Source organism: Barbus barbus (genome assembly GCF_936440315.1).
Source record: "Barbus barbus genome assembly, chromosome: 2".
NCBI lineage: Eukaryota > Metazoa > Chordata > Actinopteri > Cypriniformes > Cyprinidae > Barbus > Barbus barbus.
This window is the reverse complement of record NC_136730.1, coordinates 15,724,477-15,737,471: the sequence shown is the minus strand read 5'-3', so window position 1 is coordinate 15,737,471 and position 12,995 is coordinate 15,724,477. Positions and strand designations below refer to the sequence as shown.

The following is a 12,995-nucleotide window of genomic DNA, read 5'->3' as shown; positions in this document are numbered from 1 at the left end:
TCAATTTAATATGAGTTGCCTTTAATGAAATAAGCTAAAATAAATTTATATTGAAGCATTTATTGACTTAAAGGAACAAAGGAAAAGGCAAAATGTATGACAAAAAAAAGTGGATTTTATGAAGTCTCAAATCTAAAGCTTAATTTAGTTAATAAGAACACATGTTTAACCATATTTACCATGTTACTATCTTCATTAGCTTGAACTATAATGGTTTTTTTTTACATTTAAACTTAGATTCAGAGCTGCTTCAAAGCGCTGGACGTTTCCCCATGCATGGCAAAATATAATTACGTTATTTTGTTGGAAATAATAATATAATACATTTCAATTGAACACCATTACAAACACAGTAATGAAATATAATAGACTTCACACAGCGAGGCTATTGTTTACCTATATCGACAAGCGACTATTCATGCCTTGTTATTATCCCGCTCTACTCCATCTTAACTCGATAAGCGTGCCTGTCATATAGCGCACTTGAATGTATTGTACGTCAACTGGCAGTCAGCCGAAATGGGACAAAATAGGATGAATGTGATTATTCTTCAATCTGGGAAACCGTGATATTAAGTGAGGTGAAAGGTAAAACGGTCTCATTTAATTTCGTGATTCTTGTTTGAATGGGAGTGTTATTTGCAGGCTGCTCAGGCTAACCGGATACCTTCGCTGTGTGTGTGTGTGTGTTTGCAGCGCGCTGTGATGGTCATGGTCTTAATGATGGAATCGCAATGCGAGTACTTTATGTATTTCCCGGCCGTCCCCATCTCAGACCTATCGGACCCCTCCAAATACCGCACGCTCCCTCGTCGCAGTCACCTATATCTCGGGGAAACCGTGCGCTTTCTGCTGGTTTTGCGCTCTCAGAGCGTCGCGTCGGTGTCAGGATCTGACGGTTGCGGCTCGGAGCATCACAGCAGTCGCTCTTGGAGGGAGCTGGCCGGCTCTCTCTGCGCCGTGGCCAGCGTTAGCCCCGGCGACAACCGGCAGCGGACACAGCCTCTGTATCATGACTACCACAGCAGCGGGGACGAGTGTGTGGAGGATACGGACGATGATGATGCTGCGGAGGTGGGCTGCGCAGGTCGAGGGGGCCCGAGGTACCGGGGCTTCAGGGAATGCAAGCCGCTCCTCATTCACAAAAACCCCGGCAACGGCGTGAGGGAATTCCGCAAGGCTCCTGTACAGGTGCTTAAACAAACACTGCAGTCTGTTGGAGAGTAGCTGTTCCTTGTACAATTAAAATTCACTGCTATGCATGCAAATACATTAGATGATAACAACACGGAAGTGTTGATATTTCCTGTTGTACTGTTTGAGAGATGTGTTTACCTTTTCTTATGGCTGGCAACCATACAGAACACAGTCTCTTTCAATTTATAATTGAGGATAGTCACAGTACTGGAAAGGACTTCCTGTTTTAGTATTCTGGCCAGAATGCTACCATGTGTCTTTTATGCAGTATATTTCTATATCAGTCCTGACTTTAACCCTGACGGGTGCACTTAGTAATGTTTTGTTAACTAAAGAAGATTTTATACAAAAAGAAATGAACAGCACTTTTGAGAAATATCATAAAATGATAGGATATTAAGTCATATAAGATGAAGACTTCAAACATCTAGAAAATAGCCATTTGATTTCACAGGAGGGGTTCACCAATGAGGTGATGCCATGTGGACAACAAATTATGTCCTATATATTGATATTTGTATAGTATTAGATGGAGAAAACAAGACAGAAGATAAACAATCAGCTTCGGTGTGAAGCAATCAAAAGTTATTCAACAAACACAGATGTTCACGAATCTGCACAGATAAAGTAAAACCCCAAAACCACTTATGAAACAAACAAGAGCTGGGTAAATGTAAATGGGAAACTTTAAAAGGGCACAAAGATTAAAGTCATATAATTCCTATATTTAATTTCAAACTTGAGAAGAAAAGTTCAGCACTCACTCCACAAATATAGGGAGTTTATTTCTTTAAAAACAATGACTTGAAGGCCTTCATCAGACATTGTTGCACTTTTACTCTGAAGTTTAACATTAGAATTTTTATTATTTGAACCTTCTCTACAGTTGGTTGAGCATCAGCTTTTTATTTTTGCTTTTATAATTGTATAATTTATGTCGACCAAAAGTTATATGTAAAAATAGGAACATTTATCTTAAGGTCTTCTCAAAGCATTCTGCTATTTTTTAGATCAAAATGGTGATTTGTTTTTGTTTTACCAAGAGAGGTTTTATCCTAAGTCATTTGACCTGAGTATTTTCAGGGACTCCTTTTCAGTATTTTTCTCAGAAGTTGGACCTGCTTGCTCCCCGTATTCTCTCAAATGTCTGTATACCCCAGCCCAGCATACAGAAACTATTTAAGAGAAAAATACCATCTGCAGTTTGTAAATGACATCTGGAGAATTAAATATGGTCATTGTAATCAAGTCAAGAGTTTAAATCAAGAGTTTAGGACACATTTTTCACACCTAAAAAACTTGTGACAGCCCACCAGGTTATCATTTAATGCTTCTGTGTTTTTTCCTATTGCCAAATTCTCATAAGAAGCAAAGCAAGGTGATTCATTTTTCAAACAGAGGTCCATACCACTTTGTGAAATGAGGGCTTAGTCTCCTATTTGCACTGCTTTATTGCTAGTCACACACCCAGTAGTGCAAATCTTTTTAAATGCACAAATCCAGTTTCAGAAGTCAGACATTATAGAGTTATGATACTCATCTGTAGGCCAAGGTTGTATGTCATTGATATTGTCTCAAGTACAAGAACAAATTCTACAACAGGCATTCTTAACCCTTTTTGTCAGCTGGACTCCTTAGACAAAATATATTTGCTTGAAGTACTCCCTCAGATTTTAAATAAATTTTTCCAATAATATAATGATATGTTCATAATGACACATCACATGTTCTCTGATGTCGGTTAATGGCCACATGACATGCAACTAAACAGTTTGAGTAAAGACACCTTTATTTATATAGCGCTTTATACAATACAGATTATTTCAAAACAGCTTCACAGTATTAAATAGGCAAATAACAGAATCAATTATGTAAGCTACTTCAAATATGAGACATTCATATTATGCTGAAGAGCAACATAAATATATTTTTTAGTGAGTGGTTTGTTGTATTTTATCTGAACTTTAATGTGGACTCAAACCTCTTTTTAGTTGAGAGAGTGTCTCAGTCCACATTATATTCCCACTGGTGTTTTAGTAACCTAATCTGATGATAATAATAATAATAATAATAATAATAACTATTATTATTAAATTAACTCTAATTTCAAAAATGAAGAAAAATATATTACAAACTACAATTGTACTGTCAAATAAAAATGAATATCTAATAATAATTTTATTTTTCATTAAAGGTACAATGCTAATATTTATGCTTTAAATTCTTCACATTCAAACTTTAAACATTTAAAATCCTGAAGTCTTTACTTTGGTGAAATACTTGTGAAATGCTGTAAACTTCTGCCCGCAACAATATTGGAAATTATGTGAATGTGTAAATAGAGTGAGCCTAGCATACGTTGTGTTACTAAATGCACATTATAGTTTTTCTTAATCGCTTTGGCTCAATTCTCCTATTAAAGTTATTTTTTTTTTTCTCAAAGCAATAAGTTCAGATGTCTGAACAGTTTCTTGTTCACATCAAATTTGAATTTAAGCAAATTGCATGTGTTTTGGTGCCCCTGGCCAAGTCGCTGACACAACAACTATGTTTTGAAGCATTGAGTGAGTTACTACTTTTTACCGACATGCAATTGACTAGAGTTCTGATGTTCCAGCAAACAGTTGTGATAATTGCACTTACAGTTTGAATGCTAAAGCTGTTTCAAAAAATGTATCAAAGTGACTGAGAAAAATTGTGAACTCTCAACACATGCAGAGATGGGGTTTGCTGCATTTACTGTGCAACGAAAAACATTTAGAGTGCCGCACTTCTCTTTTAAGCATGCTTTGAAAACTCACAATCCCCTTGAAGTTTCCTTCATGGACCTTCAGGGGTTTGGGAACCCCTGCTCTACACATAGACTAAAATTAGTGTCTTAGCTTGTTCCATGTATCCCCTTGAAGTGTTTCACTTTATGCTTCTTTCAGTCTCCTGTGGATGAGCCAGTTGTTTTAAGTGATGAGGTCATCTTCCCTCTGACAGTGTCCCTGGATAAGCTTCCTGTCAACACTCTCAAAGTGAAGGTATGACTGATGTATATGTGTTTTTGCGTTCTGTGTTTTATGTATTCAAGCATATGGTTTTGTATTTTCAGTTGATATTGGTGTGGTGGCATTGGTATAAATAGAAAAGGAAGGAATGCATTACTTTGCAGATGATTGTGTTGCTGATTAGCTGTACAAGTTTGTGCAAGGCAGTGCGAGTGTGTGTGCAAGAGATGTAGATAAAATCAGACACTGGTACACATTATAGGTCATGTTGCATGTGTTGCTCTGATACATGCAAATGTATGTGTGTTACCTCAATGCAGATAATTGTAACTGTGTGGAAGCAAGAAGAGGAGAAAGCTGAGATACAAGAGCATGGCTACCTCAGCATTCTCCAACAAAAGAGCCCCTGCCAAACATTTCGCCAGGATCTGAACACCTTCAAAGCGCAGGGTGAGCTCTTGCTTCCTTCATCACAATACTGCATGTTGTCATTATTGATTTAGGACCTTTTTCCCTTATCACTTCATCGCCATTGCTTTCCTTTCAATATTTCTCCTATTACAGATATTTATCTGCTGTTCTTGATAGTGTCAGTGTCTTGTTTTTAGTTTTTCCTGCTGTGTCACTTACATTCTTGAAACTACATTCATGTATTTTGGAAAGCTTTTGTACTGTTAAATAATTTTTTAGAAACCTATGCTGTTTAGGAAATTGTTTTAAATTTGGTCTTGTTTTCTCTTGCTTGCTAACAGTCAGCACCACACTTAATGTTCTGCCCCCTCCGACTGTAAAGTGTCAGCAAATGACAGTCTCAGGGAGACACTTAACTGTCCTCAAAGGTAATGCCAGCCCTATTTCTAGCTCTTCTTCACATTTGTGTGCAAAAATCTAAATATTGGGAAAATTGCCTTTAAAGTTGTCCAAATGAAGTCTTTAGCAACACATATTACTAATCAAAAAGTTTTGATATATTTACGGTAAGAAATTTACAAAATATCCTCATTATACATGATCTTTACTTCATGATTTTTGGCATGAAAGAAAAATGGATAATTTTAACCCATACAATGTATTTTTGGCTATTGCTACAAATATACCCATGCTACTTATGACTGGTTTTGTGGTCCAGGGTCACATAAAGCACAAATTATATATATATATATATATATATATATATATATATATATATATATATATATATATATATATATATATACACACACACACTACCGTTCACAAGTTTGGGGTCATTAAGGTTTTTTTTGTTAAAGAAATAATACTTTTTTTCAGCAAGGATCTATTAAATGATCACAAATGACATTCCAGACATTTATAATGTTATTCAAATAAATGCTGCTCTTTTAAAATTTCTATTGATCAAAAAGTCCTGGGGGGGATTGTATCACAGTTTCCAGAAAAATATTAAGCTGCTTGACTCTTTTCAACGCTGATAATAATAAACCATGTTATTCGAGCACAATATCACATATCAGAATGATTTCTGAGAGATCATGTGACCCTGAAGAATGGAGTAATGGCTGCTAAAAAATTCACCTTTGCCATCACAAGAATAAATTGCATTTTGAAATTGGAAACAGACATTAAAAATTGTAAAAGTATCATGCAATAATAGCATTTTGGCTGTATTTTTGTTCAAATAAATGTAGCCTTGTAAGCATAAGAGAGTTCTTTCAAAAACATCATATTTCCAACCCCAAACTTTTGATGACATGCAGGTGTTTTAATTGTCAGTGTAACTGTGAGTCTCATTGTCCTAAAATATCTGTTTTAAAATAGAAGCCTCTCTTGTGAATTTTTTCATGACTGCTAGTGTCTGTTTGTCTTCTGATTATGACACAATAGGTCCTTAATGGTCCTAATGTAAGGGAGTGAAGAAAGACATTCTTACATCATTATAGAAGTAATGATTCCCCATATCCACCCACCCAGTCTTCAAGGGAGGATGCTTGGATATGTTTATATGGTCTTTTCTTTAAATCGCTCAGCAATGTTCAAAACGATTTAATGTATTTATGGGAAAAACATAGGACTTGTACATGGTTCAGTTTCATTCAGCTGCTTCATGGTTGGAAATTTCCAAACATAGATTTTGTCTCCACTACTGTAGTATAAGCACATCAGAAGACATCATTTATGCATAAGTTGGCAGTAGTTCTCTAGTGTTGTAGTGCATGCATCGTCTCTTATTTTTGTGGTTTCCTGTATCTTTACGTGATAGATATCCTGTTTATGTTTGAACATTTTATTGTTTCAGTGTTAAATGGGAGTTCTCAAGAGGAAGTGTGTGTGCGTGACATCAAAATCCTTCCCAACTTCAATGCTTCATACTTACCAATGATGCCAGATGGCTCGGTGCTGCTGGTGGATAATGTTTGGTAAGAGAAAACATTATGTGTGACCTCGCACACCTGTGAGTGTGATTACAATACGTCCTCAAACATTCTGATTATGGTCTGTTATAAATTCTGTTGCTAATAAAACAAAACTATGTATTCAGCTTGACACACTTCCAATATTGTTTTGTAGATAACACATGATATATTGGTTTACTTATTGGCTATCTATTAACTTGTAAACATAGTATTTTTTTTTTAACACAAAATTTAGAAAAGTTATAGAATGTTCTACATTTCAAAAGTGACTGATTGTAATGATGCAAAAATAATATTTAAATGCTTTAGTTAAATTGATGTATACCCAATTTTTGCACCTTGTTCTCTTTGAATACACTATTTTTTAGAATACAGAACCAAAGCCCAAAAACAAACTTTTTGAAATAGCTCTGCTATTTCCTTGAGGAAATGCAAATGTAATTGATATTCTTGATGGCTTAAGGAAAAATACAGTCATGCACAAGGATTTTTGCCCATGATTTGATGTTTTTAAATATGCCATCCATTAATAATACATTATAGTTTTTTATTTTGAATGTTTTGATATTTCGTGTATTGTAAATTTTACCCTTGCCAGATGCATCTGAGAGAGTTTGTATTACTGTGTATCTCATTGTCTGTCGGCTTCAGTCATCAGTCAGGAGAAGTTGCCATGGCATCATTTTACAAAATGGACAGTGAGTCCAGTCACCTTCCCAGCATGCTCAGTGCTCTAGAGGAGCAGAACTTTCTCTTCCAGATGCAGCTCAATAACCAGCCACAAGATGATTCAAATGAGGTGGGCTGTCATGATATTTTGTGTGATAACAGGCTACAAATATGTATCCCACAGACATTTATCTTATTTGCAATAATTTAAAACTTTGATGATATAAAAAAATTAAATAGTATTAATGACATTTTATGGTTCTTTTTGCTACAGGGACTAGAGGTGCCATTAGTTGCAGTCTTACAGTGGTCCACTTCTAAATTGCCCTTCACCAACTCTATCTACACTCACTATAGTCTCCCTAGTGTGAGACTGGACCGTCCGCGCTTCATTATGACCGCCAGCTGCCCCAGTGCGGTCAAGGCTCGTGAGCATTTCCGGGTGCGATATACCCTTCTCAACAACTTGCAGGACTTCCTGGCAGTCCGACTAGTCTGGACACCTGAGGGTGAGGATGAGTAAAATAATAAAAACAAGTGCCATAAGTTTAAGAACAGATAGGTGTGCATGGAGCTGCATGGTGATTGAATTGATTAGTGTGCCTGCTTTTACATATTAACATGTAACACCCGAGAATCATTTTCTCTGATAATATTTCAGCTGTTTAACAGGTTTGCTAAAAGGTCTGAAATTGTTTGTGATTTATTTTGATTCATATGGACAGTTAATGCAAGCACTGAATCATTTGCAGCGGTTTCCTACAGTGGTGTAATGGGATGTTTTAAGTCTGAAAACAAAAAGGAGACAGTGGAGGAGATGGATTTTTTTTACCTACAATCTATTGTAGCAAACATCAGTTTGTCAGCTTTGAAGCAGTTTATTGGGCAGGCAGCTTGTGACTGATTTTGAACTGCAGGTAAAGACAATCTATATATCCATAACAATATATATAAAAAAAAAAGAGTATTAAAATATGGGGACACTTTTTTGATGAGGGATCAGTACTGATGAAAGGCTAGAAATGCTCCTACTGGTAGATATATGATTAAGTCTAGGATATGTTATTTTAGTATTATTTTATAATATTATAGTATTGCCTTTTTATTTTTATATTTTCAGTTTTTATTTATTTTTTACTTTTTTTATCATTTTGTTATGTGCTTTTGTTGTATTTTTATTAATTAGGCACCATTTCTAATTGTATAATAAGTATTTTCAATTTTATTTAAGCTTTAGTGCAATTAGCAAAAGCAGTGTTTTAATAGTTTTCATTTTAGTACACATTAACAAAACTGGTTTGAAGAGGGAGGAGAAAGACTTTTTGGATCATGGTCAAAAATAGTGTCAAGAAGAGTGTTCGACCAAAGTAGGGGAAATATAGCAGTAAAGGTGAGTGGGTGTTAAGCAGTGAGAGATTGCCAATCAATTAAAAAGTGTTGTTTGTGAAGCTGAGAAAAAATATATTGTAGCCCTGGAAAAAAGTGTTGCCACGCTATCAGAGACAGGCCTGATAAAAGCAAAGTACAGAGCAAAGGCAAACGTTGCTAAATGTTATTTGCTCATAAGGGGTGTGGTTCATGCTTGTAGCTGTATAGCACAGAGTTTGAGGCTACAGCTGTGTTGTGAGTATTTGTAATGTAATGCCAGATGAGCTAATGTCAGGCTTAGCACATCAAACACGTACGAGGAAAAGAATCCAGACTGCGTATTGACTGCATTGCAGATACACAATAACACTTTCAAACTAATTCATATTTGATTTTTTAAAAAATGTCTTTATGAATAGAAGGTTTAATGTTATTGTAGCTTTTGGCTTCTATTTTATGCTTAGTAGTTTTTGTGTTTTAATTTTTGTAGGATGATCAGCTTTTTTATTGATAAGGAAATGATGAGAGAACAGGAAATGGTGGTGAGGTGAAGATTAGATGTGCATGATCAGCACATCTCAGTGTGCCTGATTTGTCTGTGTTTGATTATAAATACAACATTGCTTTCTATTGTATGTCCTCGAGGTTTTTTGATCCTCTCTTCTTCTCAGGTCGGGGACAGAAAGAGGATCCTGCAGTGAATGCAGTGGTGTGTCATTCTCCTCTCAGTAACCTGGGTTACTGTCGAAAAGGCAGTACTCTTTCCGTCAGTGTGGCTTTCCAGATACTCAGAGCAGGTCTTTTTGAGGTAAAAAGTCATTACGTGTGTGTGAGAAATGTGAACAATTCAGTATTTTATTTCACTTCCTTCAACAAAACCAATGAGTTACATTACTGGATCTACACACCTCAATATCCGCTATTCTGTTCTCTGTTTATAGTTGAGTCAGCACATGAAACTGAAGCTACAGTTCACAGCGTCCGTGTCCAACCCTCCCCCTGATGCTCGTCCTTTGTCCCGCAAAAACAGTCCGTCGAGTCCAGCGGTCAGAGATATTCTGGACCGACATCAGGCCAGTCTCAGTCTGGGCCGCTCTCAGTCCTTTTCTCACCAGCAACCATCAAAGTTTCACCTCACAAGGTATAGCGTTAAACATGAACACACACACACACACACACGTATACACAAACATATGATCTTCATTTATTTCACTTGATGTAAATATGGTACAATCTTACAGTTTCTCTCTCAGACATACACTGTACACACTATATATGAATTAATTATGTTTAACAATAATTTAATATAGCAATAAATGTCTTTTTTTGTTTTTTTATATTTCTGTTAGCCTTTATAATATTAATTAAAAATATTTTAAAATTAATTTAAAAAATGCAATGTTTTTTTAATACTTTTTTATTAATACTTTTATTGAGGAAGATCTTAATGACCCCAAACCTTTGATCATACACAGTATTAATGGGTCTTTATATGAATATGTTTACAGTAGTATTTGTGGAAAACACCTGTTCTACAACATGGACTTAGTTGACAGATTTAGAACTGTCAACATAGGCAGGAACTCTGAAATAGCCTATAGTAAACTGGTACATCCTCTTACAACTGCCTCAGTGTTATCTTTATTAAATCTCATGGTCTCATTTATGCAGCACAGGTCAATGTCTACGTTCATGTTTGTTTGTGTCTTACAGGACAGGCAGTGTTATGGAGCGCAGGGCCATCACTCCTCCCGTGGGCTCTCCTGTAGGGCGGCCGCTATACCTCCCTCCAGACAGGAACATCTTGTCACTCGACAAAATTGCCAAGCGTGAGTGCAAGGTGCTGGTACTGGATTCACACACCTGAATGCACACACACACACACATACACGGAGATGAAGTAGGGATATTTTTTAACTTTGGCAAAAAATCATGTCACAAAGTAGTATAAATAAAAAAAAACGTGGTTTAATGTCAGTTTCAGTTCAGTATATATTTATTTTGTTTTCATTTTACCAGCATTCATTGTTTACATGCTGTACAGTACAATTATTTTAAATAATTACAATGCTATTTACATGCAGCTACTGTTTTTGATATTTTCGACAGAAGGAATGAAAAGAAAGCATAAACGCAAACAGGGTTTTTATTCTTTATCCATAGGACATTTCACTGGAGTCATGAAGTTCTGAGACTTGTGTTACATACAAGTTAAAATATTATATTGAAGGCTGTTTAAAGGGAGAATGGACGGTTATGATTAGTCATACCCAGACTGACCCATGCGTGCTTGTTTATTTAATAGTTTGGCAAATTTGGAAATGTTTTCAGCTACAAATGAATCTAGCACTCTATTAAAAACATTTAGCTACGTTTAAATCTATTCTGTAAATTTGGCTCCCAAAATCAGTGCAAGAAAAATGAAGCAGATTCTATCTGGGCGTTGTCTTATCCATTGTAACAGCATGCCACATACAAATTCATGTTTTTCTTTGTTTACTACTTACGATTGGATAGATTTTTTGAATGTCTTTACATTTCATTTGTCAATACTGCCAACATTTCCCTTCCAATACTGAATTCCTTTTTGTAAAAGTGCTATTATTGTTTTCCTTAATTACTTGAAAGATGGTTTGTAATGTGGTGCCTGTGAGCAATCAGACGGTTTCTTTCATTTTCAGTCCTGTACGCTGGAATGTTTTTGGTCTGGCATTTATTGTACCCTGCAGTGTAACCATAGTGCCGCCCTCCTCATCACCGATATTCCTTACTCAGTAGATATGTGTGCATGTTGTTAAATTAGTATTTATTTTATTCATCAAATTATTTCACTGCTCTAATGTTAACACTCCAGTTCATCGGGCTGTTCAATTTCTACAGGTTTCCCATGTAATCACACAAACCAAGTCATTCTTGTGGAGGTGGAGCTTGTGTTATTGGCAGATGCCATTTTATTTCTGCTCCTCCTTTCATGGCTTTAGAAATATTCTGTCACATTCCTGCTGCATTGTGTGTTCTCAAAAATGATCATTTTTCTTTTGCTCCATAATGAGCTCGCCCTTCTCCCGCTAGATGTCCGGGAACAAACCCCCAGTAAGCATCAGGGCAGATGCTGGTCATAGAGTAGTATTGATTTCTATGCATTTACACTGAACATCGGACTTTAACAGAGAGCTTGATATGTACAACCCCTCAGGCTGTAGTGATAATCAATAATCAACTGGCGTAAAGAGTCGCCCCATTGTGCCATTTAATGGGGTTACAATTGATTTCTTTTATCAATGTTTACATTTCTGTGCACATCATGTGAGGACTACTGATTAATCCTTTGGACTTAAAAACCTTTTCCTTTGTTGCACATGGCTTTATATTGTGTCCAAATATAGGATATTGAATGTTTAATTTTTTCAGACTTAATTGTTTAGACAGACTACTTAATCTGCGGAAATGTAACAATGATCCAAAACCATACTGTGGATATAGGTAGTACATTTTAACATAGACACTGTGATGTATTTTAATTTTCAAATTTTCAATTCATTTCACTTGCAATTTCCATATTTGCATCTTGGCCAGTTTTCTCGTTTTGGACTGTTATTATTTTACATTGAAAACTTGTGAAGAAAATTTTCTGGGCCCGAGTGGATCATTTATTGCAGAACAAAAAGATTTGGACCATCATGTTTATTTTTTGAAAGCACTTTATTTAATTTTCTGTAACTTATTTTTTGAAAAAGAAGGAATGCTCAAAGGACTGGTGGCTGGATATTATGTTTTCCTGAACAGCATGGTTCAAAAACTCTTCAAAAACATTTGGATTCTTTGTTTTTTTAAAACAAGGTACATCACAGAACAATTATGATTGACAGCTCTAACCACTGGATGTACTCCCAGTCTGTATAAATAGCTTGAGGTTAGAAGTTATACAAAAGGTATCAGAGCAAATATAGGTTGAGCATTGCGCTTGTATTGTTTGTTCTGACTTTTTTTTTTGGAATTGCCAAGAAATTATTCTGCTGGAAAGTCCTTGTGGAACTCAATCATTTAGATAGCTGGTCAAGCAAGACAATTTTGACTATACTCTTCTATGAATTTCTGCTTTGCACTTTTTTGTTTGTTTATTGTTTGTTTTTATATGCCTTTCATTGCTGTAAGTGTTAACAAAAGTGTTCAGTCATTGGACATTTTGTTGGTTATTGGAGTGTTGCACTTGAACAAGTTAAATAAAAGCAGCTAGGGCATAAATTGTCTTGTATACTTATTTAAAATATTAAAACATAAATTTTCTGAAGAAAAGAATTTATTTTACATCAGATGTTCAGACATTTGATAATTGCACTCATTCCCCAAATCAAAACGCAGCTTACACCAAAAA

At 35.6% G+C, this 12,995-nt stretch overlaps 1 protein-coding gene across 1 annotated transcript; it reads left to right on the top strand.

The window, feature by feature from the left end:
- Window positions 1–469: 469 nt before the first annotated feature.
- trappc14 (trafficking protein particle complex subunit 14) lies at window positions 470–12,862 on the top strand. Its single transcript, XM_079439572.1, has 11 exons — window positions 470–588; window positions 697–1,191; window positions 4,128–4,223; window positions 4,511–4,640; window positions 4,943–5,029; window positions 6,466–6,586; window positions 7,235–7,382; window positions 7,527–7,761; window positions 9,292–9,428; window positions 9,562–9,761; window positions 10,334–12,862. Exons 2-11 carry the CDS (start codon window positions 706–708, stop codon window positions 10,485–10,487), a joined length of 1,794 nt encoding a protein of 597 aa, XP_079295698.1. The 5' UTR covers window positions 470–588; window positions 697–705; the 3' UTR covers window positions 10,488–12,862.
- Window positions 12,863–12,995: the final 133 nt, after the last annotated feature.